This window comes from Schistocerca gregaria, chromosome X, assembly GCF_023897955.1.
Source record: "Schistocerca gregaria isolate iqSchGreg1 chromosome X, iqSchGreg1.2, whole genome shotgun sequence".
NCBI classification, from domain to species: Eukaryota; Metazoa; Arthropoda; class Insecta; order Orthoptera; family Acrididae; genus Schistocerca; species Schistocerca gregaria.
In genome coordinates, this window is record NC_064931.1 from 45,341,794 (window position 1) to 45,365,438 (window position 23,645).

At 39.9% G+C, this 23,645-nt stretch overlaps 1 protein-coding gene across 1 annotated transcript in view; it reads right to left on the reverse strand.

Moving 5' to 3' along the window:
- LOC126298412 (uncharacterized) overlaps positions 1-23,645 on the reverse strand; it is a 538,508-nt gene that overhangs the window by 103,286 nt on the left and 411,577 nt on the right. Inside the window, exon 18 of the mRNA XM_049989733.1 lies at positions 17,338-17,538. Coding sequence (XP_049845690.1) covers positions 17,338-17,538 — 201 coding nt within the window. The remainder of the gene's footprint in view (positions 1-17,337; positions 17,539-23,645) is intronic.

Consider the following 23,645-nt stretch of genomic DNA (forward strand, 5'->3'; position numbering starts at 1 on the left):
GTGGTGTATCGAGAGGTTGCAACAATGGAAAATTGTACTGAAATGCAGGAGGATCTGCAGCGAATTGACGCATGGTGCACGGAATGGCAATTGAATCTCAATGTAGCGAAGTGTAATGTGATGCGAATACATAGAAAGATAGGTCCCTTATCATTTAGCTACAAAATAGCAGGCCAGAAACTGGAAGCAGTTAATTCCATAAATTATCTGGGAGTACGCATTAGGAGTGATTTAAAATGGAATGATCATATAAAGTTGATCGTCGGTAAAGCAGATGCCAGACTGAAATTCATTGGAAGAATCCTAAGGAAATGCAATCCGACAACAAAGGAAGTAGGTTACAGTACGCTTGTTCGCCCAATGCTTGAATACTGCTCAGCAGTGTGGGATCCGCACCAGGTAGGGTTGATAGAAGAGATAGAGAAGATCCAACGGAGAGCAGCGCGCTTCGTTACAGGATCATTTAGTAATTGCGAAAGCGTTACGGAGATGATAGATAAACTCCAGTGGAAGACTCTGCAGGAGAGACGCTCAGTAGCTCGGTACGGGCTTTTGTTGAAGTTTCGAGAACATACCTTCACTGAAGAGTCAAGCAGTATATTGCTCCCTCCTACGTATATCTCGCGAAGAGACCATGAGGATAAAATCAGAGAGATTAGAGCCCACACAGAAGCATACCGACAATCCTTCTTTCCACGTACAATACGAGACTGGAATAGAAGGGAGAACCGATAGAGGTACTCAGGGTACCCTCCGCCACACACCGTCAGGTGGCTTGCGGAGTACGGATGTAGATGTAGATGTAGAAACAACACAAGGGAAAGATAGATTGCACACAGCAAAAAGATGATACATTGAGTAGCAGACAGGCACAACAGAAAAGACAGTTGCACATTTAGCTTTTGACTAAAGCCTTCTTCAGTAAAGGAAACACACACACACAGTCATTCACACAAGCAAGCACACCTCATGCACACTTGACTGCCATATCTGGCAGCTCAGACCATCTGCTATGCGACTGAAATGGTAGACCCTACACAAGTTCTATGTGTTACAATTAGTTGAGTATTCAGCTCACTAAAATCCTGCTTACAGGGTTCTGAAATATACTGGCAAGTAGTTATTTGATTAAACAGGTGCTAAATTCTAAGGAAAGGATGCAGTTAAAGTCATATTGCACAGACAGCAAGACTAATGTTCACAAATCACTTGCATTATCTTGTGTAACAAGTAAGAATGTGTTACAAAATTTCAGTTTTTGACTGAAAGAGGGTTATTTTACAAGTAAATTACAATTTCTCTCATCTTTTATGTTAAGGGAAACCTGCTTCTTTCTGACTTAGTCTCTACTCCAGCAATGACAGAATGATCACATTATTGATTCCTCATTAACTATGCACTGCTACTACTACTACTACTACTACTACTACTACTACTACTACTTTAACCAGCAGCCAATGAGGGAAAAAGGTGCAACTGACTGCAGATTGTGGTGCGCATTGGAACAAATGATGTGTGTCATCTGGGCTTCAAAGTCATACTCAGATCATTCCAGCAACTGGCAGAGAAGGTTGAAAAGACTAGCTAATGCATAGAGTTTCAATGACACTCATAATTTGCATCATTGTCTCCAGAACTGATGTTGGTCATTAGGTTATGAGTTGAGTGCAAGGACTGAACAAGAGACTTTGAAGACAAGCTGGGCTCTGACTTCCTGAACTTTTGCCATAGAGGTGAGAACTCTAGGGCACCCCTAATTGGGACATGTGTGCACTACATATCAGGGGATACTACCCAGGTAGATGACTGTGTGTGGGGTGCACACATAGTTTTTTTTAGATTAGGCAACTCTCCATCCAATCCAGATAATGACAGATGCAGGAGACCCAAAAGTATCAGTGTAAGATCGAAAGAAATGCCTCCCACAGCCGAGAGTATTAAGAATACTTATAGTTAACTGCTGAAGCATTCACAGAAAAGGACCAGAGCTTGAAGCGCTCAAGAAAATCTGTGAAACTCAGATAATACAAGGTGCAGAAAGCTGGTTGAAATCTGAAATTGATAGCAGTGACATTTTTGGGGAGCATTTAAGTGTAAATCAAAAGGATAGGCAAATGAGAACTGAGGGTGGTGTATTTTTCACAGCAGACAAGAAACTCAAATCCACTGAGATAGAAATTGGAACTGCATGTCAGAGTGTTTGGGCAAGACTCAGTATCAGTGGTGGGCATTAAATGGTAACTGGATCCTTTTATTTCACACCAGATTCACCCCCTGATGTAACCAAAACTTTAGTACATAAGTTCTCCAATCATGCTACAGTCATCCATGGAGACTTTAATCATCCAACAATTAATTGGGAAAATTACAGTTTTGTTAGTGGTGGGTGTGATAAGACATCCTGTGAAACATTACTAAATGTCTTCTTTGGGAACTACGTAGAACAAATAGGAACCACACTCATCATGGAAATATATTGGGTCTAATAGCAACAAATTGGCCTGACCTCTATCAAGATACACACATCAAAGCTGGTATCTGTGGCCATGACACAGTTGTGGCAACAATGATCACCAAAGTACAAAAGACTATGAAAACAAGCAGAAAGACATATATGTTCAGTAATTTAGACAAAAATCAGGAGTAACTTGAAACTTTCAGCACACGGAAGGAGCATGGGGATAAACTATGGCTCAGGTTTAAAACAATAGTTAACCATGCACTGGGTAGATATGTATCCAGTAGAACAGTTCATGATGGGAGGAGAAATTCATGGTGTATGGTCACTGTAAGGAAACTTCTAAAGTAACAGAGACTACTGCATAATATGTATAAAGCAAAGCATAGGACTATAGATCAGAGAATTGCTGAATGAAATGCGTTTACCTATCAAGAGAGCACTGCATAATGCCTTCAATGACTATCACAGCAGAATACTGTCAAATGATATTTCACAAAACCTAAAGAAATTTTGGTCATATGTAAAGGCTGTTAGTGGTACGGAAGTTGGTGTCCAGTCCCTAATGAATGAAACAGGAACTGAATTTGAGAGAAGCAGAGCAAAGGCCATAATGCTTAACTCCATTTTCAAATGTTCCTTTACAAAGTAAAACCCAGGAGAACTGCCCCATTTTAATACTCAAAGCACTGAAGAAATGAATGAAATAAGTATAAGTGCCAGTGGTGTTGAGAAGCAGCTGAAATGGTTAAAACTGATTTAAGCTCCAGGGCCCGATAGAATCCTTGTCAGATTCTATACTAAATTTGTGGCTGAGTTAGCCTCTCTTCTACCTATAATCTATCGTAGATCCCTAGAACAAAACATTGTGTCCAGTCCTTGGAGAAAATCACAGGTCACACCCATCTACAAGAAGGGTACCGTACTAGAAATGGTCCATAGAATTACCGTCCAGTATCCTTGAAATCTATTTTTTGTAGAATCTTAGAACAAATTTTGAGCTCAAACATAATGAGGTAACTTGAAAAGAATGACCTCTTCAATACCAACCAGCATGGATTCAGAAAACAGTGATAATGTGAAACCCAACTTGCACTTTTCTCACATGACATGCTGAAAGCTTTGGATCAAGGCAGTCAGGTAGATGCAGTATTTCTTGATTTCCAGAAAGCATTTAACTCAGTGGGACACCTACACTTACTATGAAAAGTATGATCATATGGGATATCAAGTGTAATATATGACTGGATTGAGGATTATTTAGTAGCGAGGGCATAGCATGTTATCTTGGATGGAGACTCATCGTCAGATGTAGAAGCATGTTAGGACCCTTGCTCTTCACGTTGTATATTAATGTATTAATGACCTAGCAGACAATACTAATAGTAACCTCAGACTTTTTGCAGACAATGCAGTTATTTGTAATGAAGTACTATCTGAAAGAAGCTGCATAAATATTCAGTCAGATCTTGATAAGATTTCAAAGTGGTGCAAAGATTGCCAACTTGCTTTAAATGTTCAGAAGTGTAAAATTCTGTACTTTCCAAGATGAAAAAAGGTTGTATCCTAAGACTATAATATCAATGAGTCAATATTGGACTTGTTCAAGTTGTACAATTACCTGGATGTAACACTTTGTAAGGATATGAAATGAGATGATCACATATGCTTAGTCATAGGTAAAGCAGGTGATAGCCTTCAGTTTATTTGTAGATTTGTAATCAGTCTACATAGGAGACTGCCTACAAATCACTCATGTGACCAGTTATAGAATACCTCTCAGGTGTTTGGGACCCATAAAAAATAGCACTAACAGGGGATATTAAACATATACAGAGAAGGGCAGCTCAAATGGTCACAAATTTCTTTGATCTCTGGGAGAGTCTCACAGAGGTACTGAATTATCTAAACTGAAAGACTCTTGAAGATAGACATACACCATGCCAAGAATGCATATTAGCAAAATTTCAAGAACCAGCTTTACGTAATGACTCTATGAATATACTACAATCCCTTACATATCACTCACAAGGATAAGATTAGAATAACTATGTCATGCACAGAGGCATTCAAACAATAATTCTTCCTGTGCTCCATATATAAATGAAATGGGAAGAAATTGCAATAACTGGTACAATGGGATATGCCCTCTGCCATGCAACTCATGGTTGTTTGCAGAGTATAGATGTAGATAGATGCAAATCCTGCTGGAAAAGTGTGTTTAAAATGAAATTTTTTCGTCCTCCTGTAATTTAATCGAAAAGTACTGCAATGAAATTACATAATGGAATGGTAAGTATCCCTTGTATTTATACTGTAGTGCTGGGTAGATTAAAAAAGTAGCTTTTCATAGTCATCAGATGACTAATGGAGTCTCCTAACCTTCACTGATTATTACTATATTATAATTTATTAGTTTATAGGTGCTTTTTTGTCTCTTGTTTTCACAATTTTTTATGGTGGAGCTGAAAGAATTGAAACATCAGAGATTTGCCATACAGAATATTTGTATGTACCATAAGTATTCATCTTCAGGGCAACAACAGAATACCCAGTCAGTAAGGCAGATGGCAAGACCAGTTAATGTATGTATAAACCTGCATCCAGTGTCATAATTTATGAGGAATCCACACTGTGTGGAGGGAATAGGTATGAACCACTGTAAGATATACTATTATACTTGTTTATCACCTCCAAAATTGTGAAACAGTCTGCTGTGAAAGAAATTAAGTCACTGGCAGAAAGATGCAAGCTCAGGGCATTCTGCTGTGATCAATTGGCATATAATGGGTCTATGTTGTGTGAAGGGTGCAGAGGTGTTGACACTGTTCATCCACTGTTGAGCAATTCCTTTACAGGTAGAAATTTAGTCTGGGTTACAATCTCACATAGTGGCAGTTTAGCATCAAGAATCAGTGATGTATAGATAGTCTCAGCAGATTTCTAAACTGTCTGCCCATCTGTGCTGTTGCAGTAAACCTTGATAATTCTCTTATGAATAATGTGATAGCCTAGTGAAGTAGTTCATATGCAAGCATCAGTGGCTATGTTAATGACAAATTGCACTGACTGGGTGGTGCTACATAGAATCTCAGAACTATGTTCAGATTGGAGAACCTGTTGTATTTTAGGTTCTCTATGTCTTAAGCATACTGCAAGTTGAAAAGCTCTTCAGCATCAGAACTTTTCACTTGTATTGACAAAGTATCAGCAGCAGTTGTACTGTAATCATAATGAGTGGTTGGTACTTGTCATCCTTCAAGTATTTGTTGACTGAATGACAGTTTTGCTGAAGTATGACTTATTCCAGACATTACTTGCAGTGATTCATATTGGTTATTTCATGTTTCAATAACAATTGATTGTTCTTCTGTGTCGGCAGAAGCTGGAATCAGGCTAACATTAGTATACATTCACCAGTTTCATTTTCAATGGTTTTTTGAGCTCACTTTTTTGGTCATTGAGTATGGTTTTCGACCTAGTAGTCTTTCTTGATTTGGAACCTTTTGTTATTTACAGGTTCCTTAGTCACCCTGTGAATGTTCATGTTTTGCAGTCAATGCTGTGTTGTTGTCTTTTCATTTATGTGCCTCTCTTTTGAGGATAGTGCCAGTGACAGCAGCCTCAAGAAAAACATTTTCTAAGACCATAATTATAAATAAGCTGTGTTGCCTACTCTTAATATTCAGAGTATAACCACTGGAGATTCTCCAAAAACGTGAATGATCTCTGGTAAATGAGCTATTTTGATGCCAGTAAACTTAAGTGTTAAAGTGGAAAGTTTATATTAATCTCTCTGGTGTGTACCATATCTATGTCTTTGGTTGGTGTCATAAAATAAAATACATGTGTCTTATTATAGCAACTACATCATGCATATGCTTTATGTTGTGCCCCTTAGTTCTTTCTTGAAGTTTCTGCAATAGGTTATGGGCCCAGTACACGATTCAAGAAAGAAATTGAGTACTGAAATTTTACATTTCAGAATGCCAGAAACGCATTAGTGTGTGTTGTGTGCTATGCGCAGTTTGTATTGTATATATGTGAACAATTTCTGCACGTTTCTCTTGTGGAATTTTTGTGGTTGTAAATATGAACTGTTTTATGGGACTGCAATGGATTTTCATGGCATAGAGAAGCTGTGTGGGGCTGAAAATTGGACTATTTGGAAGTTTGCAGTATGAAATTTATCACGTGTGTGTTGGTGATGTAGAAAAACTGGTGGCTTTGCCAGTGGATGCAACATTGGCACAAACAGATGTGTTTAATGCTCCGCTAAAAACATGGGACAAAGGTGATCGTGCAGGAAGTCAGATTATTGTTAGAACTGTAGAAGCAAAAGTCATGGCATTGTTGGTTGCATGTGAGAGTGCATGAGATATGTGGGACGAAGTACATGCTGTGTTTGAACAGAAAACAAAGCAAGCTGCACATTCTGTTCAGTCAGAATTCTTCAATTTTTACATGAGTTCAGTCGATGTCATGGTGACACATTTCACTCGTTTTGAAAATTTCATTCTTCAAATATAGCAACTCAATGCGAAACCCTTATGAATCATCATTAATGGTGTGACTACTTGACACACTACCTGACAGTTATGAAAATCTGCGACAGTCATGGTTGGCAAGATCTGAAGATCAACAAATACTAAAACATGCACATGTTAACTTCTGATGACAGTTGTTGCGCTTGTTAGAAGCAAGACAAGGTAGTTGCTCTTTTCACTACCAAAGCAAACATTAAAAATGCAGACTGCACCACTATTAGGAATTTTGTTTCATCAAACTAAATATTGAAAGCCTACAAACAAAAAGAAGCTCAAATGTTTCAGTTGTGGTGGATTTGGCCACATTAAAAAAAAATGTCCAAATGTGAAACACAAACAAAAAACCATCCACAACCAAAATTAAAGTGATTTGCCTGACCAGGCTTTCATTGGTGAAGTAATAAGTGCAGTAACAATTCTCTGTAAAGCTGTAACTTTAAGTAACATAATTTTGTAGGTAATGTAAAATAATCATTCTTCTGTGTTCTTGTTTACTGTTTTAGACTCCTGTAAACTGTATATTTGTATTGACTTATCCCATATCAGTTGTACATGCCATTGTACTGATTTGATTTACAGGACAAATAAATAAATAAATAAAAAGGACTCATGTGTCACTGATTGTGGAGCAACGAATCACATGGCTAAGAAATTTGAGAAGTATACATCATTTACTAAGTTTGCAACACCACTGCAGATATGCATGGGTGATGATTCAACTATGAACACACTAGGAAAAGGAACTAATTATTTTGAAGCTTTTGTTGATGGAAAATGGAAGTTATGCCATATGGATAATGTTTTGTATACTCCAGAAGGGTGAAGAACTCTCTTTACTGTATCATCTGCTATGAACAAGCGATTAGACTTTTATTCATCAAAAGACAAGTGTGAGTTCCTAAATAATGGCATTGTAAAAGCATGTGCCATACATAGTGGCAACTTATTGAAGATGTTGATTCAAGTGACAAAACAAATTCAGCCTTGTGATCCTGAGGTAAATCTTGTGTCAAATTTGGCATGAACACTGAGGTCTTCAAAACAAACATCATGTCCAAAAATTCTTGAAGCAGTATTTTGTTGAAGTTGAAGATTGTGGCGAAGAATTTTGTGAGCAATGTGTTAAGGGGAAGCAGCATTGCAGCAGTTTTCACTTATGACAGCAATATGCCACACAGCCTGGAGAAGTGATTCATGCTGATCTGTGTGGATCTATGGAGTGTAAATCACTGGGAGGAGCAGTATATTTTCTTTACTTCTCTTGTGACTTTTCAAGATTACACATGATATATTTTCTCAAGGAGAAGTCTCCGACTGCAGAGAAGATTGCAGAAATGGTAAGCAATGTGAAGAATTTTTGTGGTCAAAGACCAAAAGCATTTCAATGTGATGGTGGAAGAGAATTTGATAATACTGAAGTTAAATATATGATGAAATTAAATGGCATACAACTCGTCATCACAAATCCTTATACTCCAGAGCAGAATGGATGTGCTGAGCGCAGTAACAGAACAGTTGTGGAACTAGCTCGAACCATGTTGCTAGCTTAGAGCCTGCCAAAGTTTTTGTGGGCAGAAGCAGTAAACACAGCTGTTTATGTGTTAAACAGAACTGGTAGAAGTCGTGTGCATGGCGAAACACCTTATGAGGTATTCACTGGAAAGACAATACAGCTAAATAAACTTCATGTTTTTGGGGTGAAGTGTTTTGTTCTTATTATGAAGGAAAAGTGAAAGAAAAGGGATCCAAAAGGAAAACCAGGAGTCTTCGTTGGTTATTCTGATGGCATTTATGGCTTTTGAGTGTGGATTGAGTCAGAAAAATGGATTATTTGGAGTAAGGATGTTGTTTTTGAACCTGAGAAAACTGGTAGGACAATGGTGTAACTCACAAGTGAAACAGGCAGTGAAGAATTGAAGAATCATGAAGATGCAAGTGTGTTTAAAGAACCTACAAAAGGAAATTCTAGTGAAAGAGAATTGAGAAATAGGCAACAACTGAAGAAACGAGAGCACCTTATTGAAATTATGCTGGCTGAAATAAATGAGCCAAAGAATTATACAGAGGCTATTAATTCTGTAGACCATGAACACTGGAGAAGAGCAATGGAGGAAGAAATAACTTCATTGAAATAAAATGCTACGTGGACTTTGGAACCTCTGCCACCAGACCGTAAGCCTATCACAAACCATTGGGTTTATAGAATTAAGTGTAAGGCTGATGGTAAAATTGATCACTATAAAGCAGGACTAGTGGTTCGTGGATTTTGTTAACAAAAAGGTATTGACTATAATGAAACATTCAGTCCTGTTGCTAGATACGATACAGTTAGAGCAGTTGTGAGTGTTTCTGCTAGTGAGCAACTTCAGTTGGCACAGGCTGATGTAAAATCTGCTTCTTTGAATGGCTCCATAAAAGAAGAGATATATATGGATCAGCCTGAGGGAATGAGTGATGGAACTGATTGGGTATGCAAACTTCATAAAAGTATATACGCACTGAAAAAATCTCCAAGGTGCTGGAACCAACAGTTCAAGGACTTCCTAATAAACCTTGGGCTTGTGGAAAGTAAGGCAGATCTGTGTTTGTTCTATTGAGAAAACTGCAATGAGAAGTTGATGGTAGTTTTGTATGTTGATGATGGATTAATATCTGCAAGTAAGAAGAAGGATATTGAAGTTTTCCTAAAGGAAATTCAAGATGAGTTTAAAATTACTGTTGAGCTAGTAGAATATTTCTTAAATATTAATATTGTATGTCATGATAATGGATCAATAGAGATTAATCAAGAAAGTTCTGCTAAAGATATTCTTACATGGTTTAACACAACAGAGGCAAATCCTGTGTCAGCTCCAATTGAGCAGTATCTGCAGACAAATGAGTTAACCAGTGATAAACCAACTAATGCTCCGTATTGAGAAGCAGTTCGCTGTCTTATGTATTTAGCATTTTCACTCAGCTATGTGTCAAAATTTTTAGAGAATCCCTGAGAAAATCACTGGTCCGTGGTAAAAAGAATCCTAAAGTATATAAAAGGGTCAATGTCATTGGGCATAAAATATGATGCTAGCCATGCAAACAGAACACTGGTGATATATACTAATGCTGATTATGCCAGTGATCCAGCAACCTGTTGCTCAGTTAGTCGAATGGTTGCAAGACTTTGTGGGGGAGCAGTTACCTGAGCTAGTAAGCGGTAAAATTGCATATCACTGTCAACAACAGAGTCAGAGTATGTGTCTGCCAGTGAAAGGGCAAGAGAAGGAATATGGCTATCTAAGCTCTATGAAGAAATTTCACCACTGGAGAGTGTTCCTGTTCTTCATGTTGGTAATGCAAGTGCTATTAAGCTGGCCAAAAATTCTGAATTTTACAAGAGGTCAAAGCATATTGATGTTCACATGCACTACATCCATGAGAAGATTCATGAAGGTCACCTAGCCATTGAGCATGTACCAGGCAATCAGCAAGCTATAGATATTCTCACCAAACCATTGCCACATGTCCAGCTTAAATATTTAAGATCATTAATTGGAATGTGTTAAGTACTGCATTTAGCAAGGTAAACATTTAGGGGAAGTGGTGAAGTGAAATGTTCATATTAATCTCTCTGCTGTGTACTATATCTGTGTCTTTGGTTGGTGTCATAAAATAAAATACATGTGTCCTGTTATAACAACTATGTTGTGCATATGGTTTATGTTGTGCCCTTTAGTTCTTTCTTGAAGTTTCTGCAATATTAAGACAGAAAAATGGAAATAATTGGGACAGCTATTGATTTATGATGTTTAGTCTACAGTCGTTGCATCAAAACACAAAGGTTCTGTCATGCAGAAATTGCAACTAAGCTCATCTTTTACGTTGTGACTTATCTGTCCTAGCCACCACTGGGGCAATAAGGAGAGACAAATACTGGAGCTCATTGTTAACTCTTGAGGTAACAGTGTCACCTGTAAAGTAAAAGCTGCCTTGGTTCACAGTTCCTCTCTCACTGAAGATCAGATTTTTATCTGTTCTGTAAGAGAGCTACAAGTAGCTAGATTGAAAATCAACAAGGAAAATCTCTCCGGCAAAAGTTGTCTCACAAGTTCTAGTATTCCACAGTGTAAGGGTGAAAACTTGTGATACTGCACACTTGATAAAACCTCTTTCCACCTCTGCTGACAGTTTTGGTTTTTGTGAACATACAATTTGAGTTATGAAATACGAAATTTACTTCAGTATGACACAGGACAGCAAGGAAAAAAGACCATTTTGAAGTAAAAATGAGTAATGACTTATTTATTCATGTCAATATTGCAGTGCTTGTGTTACAAATATTTTAAGTCTTATTAAAATAAACATTCATTTTAAGTTCATTGTGGTAAGCTGTAATTCATTTGTATTAGTGTAGTGAATATTTTACTAGGATTCTGAACACAACAGTAAACATAAAAGAGAAATTAATCATCAACAATATATTCTCTCACATGATCTAAAACAGAAACAGTCTGAGAATGCTCAGGTAGTTCACTGATTCTACACCTGTAGACTCTACTGCTTCTGAGCTAAAGATGTCATCAAGCCAGATTTGAAATGCATATTGGTCCAAAGAGGCATTTTCTTGATGGTTGTTTGATAAAGAGCAGAAATGCTAAACATGTGAGGGAACAGGATTAGAGTAATAAGTGCATTACGGTTGACTACCCAAACAAACTCCTGGTTCATTTTGATTGTGACATAAGCAGAGTGAGTTAATGTGCAGTTGCAACACTTGATGCAGTTTTGTTGATTGTTTTCCTAACACTGTGACCAAAAGATGTCTCAGTTGTTGGCAACAAATGCCAGCTGTGATGGGCACTCCTCTTCTAATGCGCAATACCATTTTTGAGCCACCAGATGAAAAGTATTATGTTCATGCTGCCCTATGCTCAAGCATATGTCTTTCATTAGGGGTCAGTAATTAATTTCTTCTTAAGAAGTTAATGTTAATGCATCATAACTCATCACCTGTAACAATATTTCTTTGGAATGCTCAATGAATGAACTAGTGATGTTCAGGCAAAATGCTCAATAGGTACCTGTTTGATTTTTTGCTTTGAATTAGGGCATTCAATACTCAAACACCTGACTTATGAACATTGTCAACTGAAGTAAAATGTCACATAAATGTTAAATGGCTGTGGTTCATCACATGTGTCAGACTTTGTAAGTGTGGAAAATCATTCATGTCAGAACAATCTTTCTTGAAACAAGAAAGTTCTTTTTTGACATGTTTTGCCCAAAGGTAGTCACCTCATACATAATACAAAGTCTTTGAGTTGCTTCTACTGGTTTCACCCCACTATTAAACCCAAAGCAAACAATATCCTGCAAATATTCGTCCTTTTTCCACATGCAACTCTATTTTAAAATGAGTGAAGAAATTTTATAAGTTTCAAGTATGCAAAATCTGATTAGGAAACTACAAGACAAATACTAGAACTTCAATTAGAAAATGACATTTGACAAATACACCCATAGTGCCATGCAACATTCACCTCGTCGGACGGTGCCTGACATCAGGCAGCTTATGACACGCAGCTGGTGGCTGGTGTACATTGTAGGATGAGGAAACTCTGGAGCATAAATTGTACTCACCTTCATGCAGCCATGAGCTGTTTTGTGGAATCATTTTTGGGAGCTTTTGCTATTACTGATGGGTTATAAAGTGAAGTGAATCATCTTTGAGGTTCCATCAGACTGTTACCTTTAGCAGGCAGCTACAATGCAGTTTAAAAAAATAAAGCTACGGGTCGACTTGAATTTGCAACTGTGTGTCTACATTGTGCGATGTTTACCACTCAACCACAAGCAGATACCTCTTTTAAAGGTCAACATTCCCTCCAGGCACTTCTGCATTCTACAATGTTACCAGATTGTGCATAAGGCTGGATTTAAAATTTTGAAAGTTAAACAGTTTTATTGGTGCCTCAAGTGAATGACTTGGACTTGGTCTCTGTACTGACTAACCAGCAGCCAGATATTATGTCTAAGGTTGAACAATGGAGTTAGAATGTAGCTGAGTTAATCAAGAGATTCAATGAAACATTTTTTATACTTAGATGTCTTCCATTGTATGGGTCTAAAGATGAAGGTACCACCCAGTTTCCATGATTTTAATGCTTACTGCCTTATGGAATTATCTTGTGTGGTGTTGCAGCAAAATTAGTTAATATAGTAATTCAGAAAATGTGATAAATGAGATTTTTGAATAAAGTAGATTAATGGACATCTTGCAAAGGCCTATTCAAAAATGTAGAATTCTGACTCTTCAGAATAAATTATCCCTTGCATACCAAAGAAGGGGTGGGGGTACTCTGTGCTCACCTTTTGAAAATATCATAATCTAGTCTGGTACTTCATATTTTTAAATTTTTGAAAATTATATTGTTTTTAATGATTTCTTATATCAGATTCTGTAGCTGTTTTAAGCTTTTCTTGTGAATGTGACTTTTTTGCAACAAATGTCATATTCAAATTTTCAGGTTCAGGACTCTTCTTATACATCTATATAACTTTAGAATGTATGTTGTGAATGAGAATCAGCAACAAAAATGAAATTTGTATCTTTTAAAAAAATTTATGGTGGTAATGAAGTACCCCTCCACTCAGTGTAAACATTAATGCACTGGTATTACTAAGATTGTGCTATAAGATATTTTCAGGTTCTGTACCTTACTTATACATCAGTACCTGTTTAAAGAGTATGTTGTTAATAAAGTTGAAACACATCCCTTAATTCTATTTGTAGCTGATAATAAAAATAAATTTCAGATAGACTATAAAGCATAAACCACAATACAAGATACAAAAATAAGGTATGTCAGTTGTCTCCATTATGTGTCGTTTAGGTTATTTTTATGATCAATTACACGGCTGCGAGTGGTACACCATTCCTCAAAACATACTGGACAGTCCACAGTGACAGACCTACAGATCAGACAGCTTCATTCACAGCATGGTGGTAGGCATGTCCAAAAATGATAGCTTCTTTCTAAAATTCTTTCATATCAGCATGTCAACTCAACTTACTGCACTAATTCCATATATCAAACTGGCATATGCACACAAGTTCACTGCCATGACTTTGTCCTTGGTGGAGGGACAAATAACTACCTAGTAATGGTTCTACTCTGTCAACAGCACTCCACAGACATCAGTGCATTATTTCAAGTGGTGACAACAATTTCTTTGTGAATTTCATGTATCTTTCATAGTGTATAATCCATGGATATATATTGCCCAGTCACATTAATATATAAGCTTGAATAACTACCTTTTGCAGTGCAGATTGCTGCAAGACATGCAGGAAGAAAGTCAACGGAGTTCTGGAAGGAATGTGGAGCCACGGCAACTCCAGTGCCACGGCCATTTGCAATAGGTTTCTCAGTTGAGGATCCATGTTGCAAACGGCCTGATCAAAGTGGTCCCAGAGATTCTCGAACGGAATTAAATCTGATGAGTTTGATGGCAGAGGAGTACAGTAAACTCATCCTCACGCTCGAGCTGTGTCACACATTGTATTCTCCTGCGGACAGATGCCATCACGTCATTGAAAAACACACTGCGTGTGGGGGTGGACGTGGTCCCCACAGATAGTTGCATACTTGTGATGATCCACTGTGCCATTCAGAATGATGAGATCATCCAGAAAATGCTATGGAAACATTCCCCAGACCCTAATGCACCCCAACCTCCAACATATACCCTTCTGATAATTGCTGCAGGGTGTTTGCCATATGATGGAGAATAAAATGTGATTCATCTGGAAAGGCCACCTGTTGGCGCTCAGTAGGCATCCAGTCGGATTATTGGTGTGCAGATTCCAGACTTCATCACTGATGAAAAGCAGTCAGTGCGGGTTAACGAACTGGGTAGGTGCTCGTTGAGGAGACCTGTGTTACTGTCGGTAGCCCCTCGGTTCATCCAAGTTCTCAGTTGCTCAATAGTTGAATGTCTATTTGCTTGTACTCATCTGTGCAACCATTCTTCACCACTGAAATCTACCACTTGTGGTTGCACCAGTTTTGCTTTGGACAGTGCCATTTTGCGACGAATGGTATATTTTAACTGAGGCGACATGTCAACAGTTTACAGACTTAGCTGTTTTGGAAATGCTTCCACCCTTGGCCTGAAAGACAATGATCTTGCCCTTTTGGGCAGCAGCTAAATCACTCTGTTTCTCCATTACAACAATGACTACATTTTTTTCCACTGTAAATGATGACAGCCAAACAGTTGCAACTGTTCGGCTGTTATCATTTATTATGAAGATTTTCAACAGTTGCTGCTTCAGCCATGTTTAAAATTTTGAAAGTGCACTGTTTTTTGCATCCCCCAACATACTTTATGTACCCTCCACTTCTAGTCCTGCCACCTGCCATCTGTGTATGGTTCTTGCTTCTTTACGCCAAACAGATGTGGTTGTCACATTAATGTGACTGGGCTGTGTATGAGTATTTCATTTAATTAACACTGTTTATTGTAAAGCATTAAATGTGCCTTATTAGCAGTATTATATTCTGTATATACCATAAATATCATCTGAAACATGACATATCACTTAATTCTTATTAATAATTGGCCTTTCCCATGTCTCATATACCCCTGTACAGAAAAAATGGGGAGAATAAAGAAATTTATAAAATAAAATCATACATATGAATGAAGATGTATAATTCAGTGTAGTTGTAAAACTAATGTATTTTCAAAAGGAGATGAAAAGTGTTAAAGCTAAATGTTAACAATAATAAAATTGTTATGATATAGAAATTTCTGGCAGAATGTAAGTAATTTAGGAGTGAAGGTAATAACTCACTGAATAGAGAAAGTGTTGTCAACAGGCACACAGAAAAGAACAAAGCTTTGCTAGTTTCTGGACAAATCCTTTTCTGAGTTAGAGTACACTTACATATACATATACGTATGCTCACACACACATACGTATGCACATGCACAGACCCATACATCTATATTGTACTGGCTGTGTAGACAGTACCAGGACTGCAGTTAGGGGCACAGACTGGGGTGAGGGGCTGTGCTGGGTGGAGTTTGTAAGGGGAGGAAAGAGGCGTGGAGTGGGAGGAGGGGATGGGCAAAGGTAACTGACAGCTTGGAGGGAGGCAGCAGTTGTATGAGATAGGAATACAGGAGGGAGAGACAACAGTTGCATGTCACAAGAATATAACACATGGACACTAGAGTTGGTGAGTTAATGCAAAAATGGTTCAAATGATTCTGAGCACTATGGGACTTAACATCTGGGGTCATCAGTACCCTAGAACTTAGAACTACTTAAACCTGACTAACCTAAGGACATCACACACATCCGTGCCCGAGGCAGAATTCGAACCTACGACTGTAGCAGTTGCACGGTTCCAGACTGGAGTGCATAGAACCGCTCGATCACACCGGCTGGCAGAGTTAATGCAGTGCACAGTGATGGTGAAATGGAGGAGTTTATTGAGAGGGGAAGACAGAAAAAGGAAAGGGGAAACTGTTGGTAACAGCATGTGGTTGCAAGGGGTTTGTGGAGAGTGAAGCCTGGATGATTATGGGAACAAAGGATGCTGCAAGCATAATCCCTGCCTGTATAGTTCAGAATAGCTGGTGCTGGGGGAAGGATCCAGATGGCATGGGTTGTGAAGCAGTCATTGAAAGTGAGTATATTGTGCTCAGGTGCATGTTCTGCCACAGTTTTATGGTAGCAATTCAGTCAAATGGACAGTTGGTTCATGGTCATACCACATAAAAGTCTGTACAGATATTGCCACAGAGCTGGTATATGACAAGGCTGCTTTAGCAGGTATCCCTGCCTCTGATGTAATAGGATAAGTCTGTGATAGTACTGGATTGGGACATGCAACCCTATCCCACCAGAAGCAGGGCCACCTATGAAAGCAGCCATGCCATATACCAACTCTGCTGCAATTTTTGCACAGCATTTTATGAGGGCATAGCCACAATCCAACTGGCCATGTGTGTGTGAATTGTGCATGTATGAACGTGTGTGTTTTATTTTTCTAAATGTCAAGAAGGACATTGTCTGATGACTTAGTCTACTTTTAAATGTATTCAGATGTGCTTGTCTGCTGTGCAATGCCTCCTGTTTGTGGTGAGTAACAGTCTATCCCATTTCATTGTTATTACTCTATCCTAGATTTTTCATTGTTGGAGTTTAATGTTAATTTCGAGACACTATCTTTTGAAGAGGTCTCTGTATGAAGCACTCTGACTCTTACTGTTTGAGAACTGGATTTTAATTTAGGATTAAATTACTTTATTTGAATATACAGTTGCTTTATGGGTTACCTTTTCATCTCTTCTGTTGTTTACCGTGTCCATCACTTGACTTTTAATTTCGATTTTGTCTGTACCATGGTTTTCTCCAGTGCTAAAAGAAAATTTGATTGCAGTTCCAAAGGTGAGATTGCTATTACTTCCTACTCGGAAGTAATGTGTTTCTAACATAGTCACTGGATTGTTGATGTGTCCTTGGCCAAACAGTTCAAGCTACAAAAAGAAGTGTCTGCATTATTAATTTTAATAGCGAGATTTTTCTGACATAATTATGCCAGTATGATGATTGCACAAGTGAATACAGCTTAAAGCAAGATTAAAGTTTTATTTTTTAACTGAACAACAATTATATCATCAGAGATTTAGCAAATATATTTTGTGCATGTAGCAGAGGTTATAAATATATCATAAAATGGAAGAATAGTTCTCAGCATACAAGAAAGATAAATATGGACTGCACCAAGTCAAAGCTATTAGCACTTTATCTTTTCTCATCTCTGAAAATTGTTTACCAAATCACTTATCAGCAACCAAAAGAAGAAAGATTATGAATTAATATCACATAAACATGGTGGTCACTGGAGATGGACCATAAAATCAGTTTGAACAGGGATAGGGGTAGGAAAGTAGCTGTATATTTCTTTAAGGGTACCATTCTAATAATCACTTGGAGTGATTTTGGAAAACCAGAACAAACTTAAACTTGTTTGTATGATCAGATGGAAATCTGATCCCCTTGCATCCAAAATACAAATTGGCTCTGAGCACTATGGGACTCAACTGCTGTGATCATTAGTCCCCTAGAACTAAGAACTACTTAAACCTAACTAACCTAAGGACATCACACACATCCATGCCTGAGGCAGGATTCGAACCTGCGACCGTAGCAGTCCCACGGTTCCAGACTGCATGCCTAGAACCACGAGACCACCGCGGCCGGCAATACCAATTGAATCACCAGTGTTTGTTATTTGTAAATTTTCATTTTTTATTACTTTATGTTCTTTTTTCACATAATGAAGGTAACTTATCTACAGTGAAGAATCTTAGTTATAATAGATGAACCAGATAGAGGTTAGGGACATTTATAATTTTGTAATACTGAAAAGTATGGATATACATAAGCTGGAACTAAAGTCAGAAAAATTCATATTGGCACACTTAAGGTGCTACGACAAGAAAATGCTCTATAGAAAATTATATTGATTTAAGGTGAGAGACATGTGGAGATATAAATAAAACAATGAGGAAATATAATTTTTGCAATAATGAACGATAGTCACATGACTACTATCCAAATATGCATAGTTTTTATTTTAAATATATTGTGCTTTTCTTTTGAATACTGTGTGCCTAGACAATGATTTCAACTTCAAACAAAAATAATAATGAGTTACCAGTAGAGAATCATGTAGGAAATTTCAAAGACTTAATAATTATGACTTCCAGGGTTGAATATAAATTTACGAGCTTTTGAAAATCACTTCCAGAATTTTCGCCATTAAACCATCAAGTCTGTAAATATAAACAGATAAATAAGTAATATTTTCATGGAGAGGAAGAACAAATGGCTGTGTAACAGTAAATAATACTGGATAAATAATTTGCAGTTAATTAGTTTGTGGCATCTTTGGCGCAGTGCTCCCTATCTTTGATTCTGATCTCATTGAACTGCTTTGTTCTTTGACTCACTTGGCACACAACTTGTGTACTGCCATGTTTTGTTCTTCTTGCTGCGAGTCTAATAAATGCATCTACAATATTTAAGGTGTGTTACTACCAATCAGTATTACATGATAACCACATCGTCATTGTATAATCGCAAGTTATTTTGTACTTATCTCCATCATTAATGGACTTCATGTGATAGCCCACGTTGTCTTCAGAACAATGGATTAACTGTGCTTGTGAATATGAGTGGTCAAGTGTACCTAATGTACATTTGGTTAAAAGTGAACAATTATCTACACCCGTCAAGTGCAACAGCTCAACAATGTCACATAATAGACAGTACACGCTATCTAATGACATCATGGACGATCACCCGGTTACACCCGGTTAAAGATGTCTCGGTCTACCCCTGAACTACGCACTCTCCTTCAGTTTGGTTTGATTTGCTGACAAAGTTCCAGAACTGTGATTCAAACATTCCTATGCATGGGGTTGCACTTTCTTATATTCACAGTGTCACTTATCCTATCATTCGTGACCTACACCGCCTGTCACGGACAACTCCTCCATCACTGTCAGTTGGTGCACCTGCACCTTTGGTTCCAAGCCCTGCCGGCAGAGGCCAGCGTGCTCTCCTTGGCACCTCAGCTGGTAGTCAGGATCTGCCACCTAGTGGCCTACAGGAGGTACTGCCTCCAGCCTCCCGAAAGCAGCTGACCTCGCCTGAACAGCAGCCCGAGCAGCTCCCCCCCCCCCCCCCCCCCCCCGATACAGCCAGCTGCAGCCCCCTCTCTCTCCACACTGCCTCACCTCCCAGCCTACCCACTGTGCTGGTACCATGCTACTTACAGGGATGCCACATACAACTGTCACATGCCTTGCGCCTACCAGAATGATTCCGCCGGGCACGTTTAGGCACCACGTCTCACCACGTTCCTTCACAGCACCTACGTTCCGATGCTGCACCACTCAGTTGAGCAGTGTGATGCCTCCACTCCACTGACTTGTCATCGGGCACTTGATTTCTTTTCGACCCCAGGGCTGACGTCAGTGTTATCGCGGTCAAGCACACTGGCAACATACTTTCAGCTGCTAACCTCACTTTGATCGCTGCAAATCATTCTCCTATTGTGGTCCTTGGCTCCATCAAGATGCCGCATTGCCTATTGCTAGTCCACATCTTCCCTTGGACTTTCCATGTCACCAACTTGGATGAACATGTGATCAGATTGTACTTTCTACACCATTACACACTTTCATCAGACCTGCAGGCCGCTGCGCTCCGCCACACATCTGGTTCTACTGTTCTGTGCTCGAACAAGTTCAGCATGACTTCACTCTCCGCCTCCTTGGCTACACTTTCCATGTGTGCATCTCTGCTCGAGCACATTACTCCACACCCAGAATGATGCATTACGCAACCACATTGCCTCTGCTTCCACTGAATTGTCGTACACATCGCCTATCTGCAGAACCACAATGAGGTGACCCAGCACATGCCTCTACTGTGTCTTCTTACCAATCTGCTGTCATTTTCTCACTGCCATGGACAAATATATAGGATGCAGCTCCATGCTCTGCTCCTGTACCGCGTCTTCCATCACTGACTTCAACCGACGCACTGCCTACGCCTCCCCAGTTCAGCAAGGTTAGTGAACTGACATTGCCTGCGGATCCCTTCCTGACCCCTCTTGCCAACCTCCCTTCACGAGTATTGGCCATCAGTAATGACACTTGTCACAGGATTCACACTACAGACAGCCCACCTGTACATTATAAGGCCATTGCCTTAATGCTTCCAAACTTCTGTGCACCAAGGAAATCATTCAGGATCTGTTGGCTTCAGGTGTGCTCCACCCCTCTGATAGCATCTCGTCTTCACCTATTCACCTTGTTCCTAAAAAGGATGGCACCTTACACATGTGTGGGGACTACAGGCCCCTTAATGTTTGCACCATTATCAATAACTACCCCATTCCTCACATCCAGGACTTCACACAATTACTACATGGTACCGATAGAGGTACTCAGGGTACCCTCCGCCACATACCGTCAGGTGGCTTGCGGAGTATGGATGTAGATGGTTCTAAGATTTTCTCTGTTTTAAATTGTTTCAAGATGTACCATCAAATACTTATACATCCGCTGGATATTCAGAAGACGGCCATCATCACGCCCTTCGGCCTATTTGAATACTGTTACATGCCTTATGGATTGAAAAATGCTGTGCAGATGTGGCAGCAGTTCATTGATCCCATTTTGCTACCTCTGCCATTTGCTTACGCTCACATAGATCTTTTGCTCCTCTGGTGAGGAACATCAAGTTCACCTCGATGCAGTCTGTTCGGCCCTCACTGCCAATGGCGTGTTGATCAACCATGTTAAATCTCAACTCTGTTCCACATCTGTAATGTTCCTAGGCCATACTGTCTCTGTCGATGGCCTCCGACCAACCAGTTCTCGTGTCAAAACCATACTTGATCTCCCTCTTCCTGAAGAGCCGTGAAGTTATATATGTTGTGTCACTGTTTTTACTCTGTAAATGAATACTTATAACAGTAATCTTGCTGTTTGTGTTACATTGAAAACATTGAGCAATATAATACATTAGGATACTATAGGCCTATGTTAATATATGTTAACAATTGACCCTCATGGATGCCCTCTCCAGCAAAAACACCACTGGGAAAGGGAAGTTGGACTGTACCAAACCTATGCTCAGTGCACTTGGTAACATTAAAAATGCCATCGCCAAAGTTGTTACACTCGCCCACCCTGACCCTGAGGCCTGTGTTTCGATCATGACTGGTGCCAGTGACTCAGCTGTGGGTGCTGTTTTACAACAGCACACCACCGACTCAACCCAACCGCTCCACTTCTTTTCCAAGAAACTGAGTAAGAGCCATTGACCATGAGCTTCTCACTGTGTACGAGGTGGTTAAACACTTCTGTAGTGACCTTTCATGATCTACTCAGATTACAAGCCTCTTGTGAATGTTATTCATAACCTGGCTAAGGACCTTCTGCTGAGGCGTTTCCACCATATGGACTACATCTGTCAGCACTTTTCCGATGCATGCTACGTCCGCAGCACAGAGAATGTTGTGGCAGACTACCTATCCTGCTTCTGTGTGCTAACTGCACCACTGAACTTGGAAGAGCTCACCTGACTTCAGGCTGAAGACGACGATATACAGCAATTAATTTCAGACAACGAGTCTTTGCTCTCTGCCAAACTCCACATCATACACGAGTTGATGACCCTGATGCTTTGCGACATCTCTAGGGGCACACCCCAACACCTGGTCCCTACTGCTCTTTGGCACAGGATCTTTATTCCTTTTCCCAGTGTAGCCCACCTGGGAACATAAACCACGATGAGGCTGGTTACTGAGAGCTTTGCCTGGTCCAGCATGAAGCATAGCAGTCACACTTGGACCTGTGCATGTGTACCTTGCCAGCGTAGCAAGGTCGGCAGGCATGCTTAACCTTCATTAGGCAAGTTTGACATTCCGAAAGGACACCTTTGGCACGTCCTCATCAATATCGTTGGTCCCCACCCCCCTTCTGAGGGGTACAGATACACCTTATCAATCTTCAACCTTGTAACCCGCTGGGTCGAGGCGGTCCCTCTTTCCAATATCACGGCTGAAACCATTGCTTATTCTTTCATATCTGAGTGGGGTCACATGATTTGGCTGTCCTCTTTCCCTCTGAACTGACCAGGGGTGACAGATTGAGTCCGTCCTCTCTCCAAAACTGTGTGAACTTTATGGTGTTGCTAAATTCCACACTGTGGCCTGCCACTCGCAGATGAATGGCCTGACTGCATGGTGGCTCCGCAACCTCAAGACCGCGCTTATGTGCAACAGTGGCTTATGGGGCTTGGGTCCTTCTGGGCATCCGCTCAGCACATAAAGAACACTTGAATGCATTGCTCGCTGAGATTCTATACAACGAGCCCCTCCTTCTTCCAGCAGAGTTTGTGGAGGACTCACCATTGGCTGATACTATAGATCTTCTGTCTCTGGTTGAACAGGTTCATGCACACATCGCATGCCTCTGCCCCTCCCTACCACACCCTCATTCCAACCATCTGTGTTCATCCACAAGGACCTTGCATCTTGTGAGTTTGTGGTGCTGTGTGATGACTCCTTGTGAGCGGTCTTGCAACCACCTTATTCAGGCCCTCACCAAGTGTTACATTGAGGTATGAACACATTCGTAATTCATCTACATGGACGACCACCGACCTTGTCTGATTATCACCTGAAACTGGCGTGGTCACTCTCCAACCTGCCTTCTGACACTTCCAATCTGCCTTCCGTCACTGCCACTCTGCCTCCTGATGCTTCTGACCTGCCTCTGACTGACGTCTCTCTGCCTATGCAGCAGTTGGTGGCATGCGACTCTTGCAGTGCAGTTTCTGATGTGCCTACTTCTCGCACTGGCCACCATCTACAACTGCCGCACTGGCATGACGGCTACAATTTCAAGTGATGAAGCTTTCCTCCACTGTGCTCTGCACTACTATGGTGGGGGACAGTGGGCAGCAGTAGGGGGGGGGGGGGGGCTCTATGGCGTCTCTGGTGGAGAGCTTCCTATCTTTGACTCTGATCTCTTTGAACTACTTTGTTCTTTGACTCACT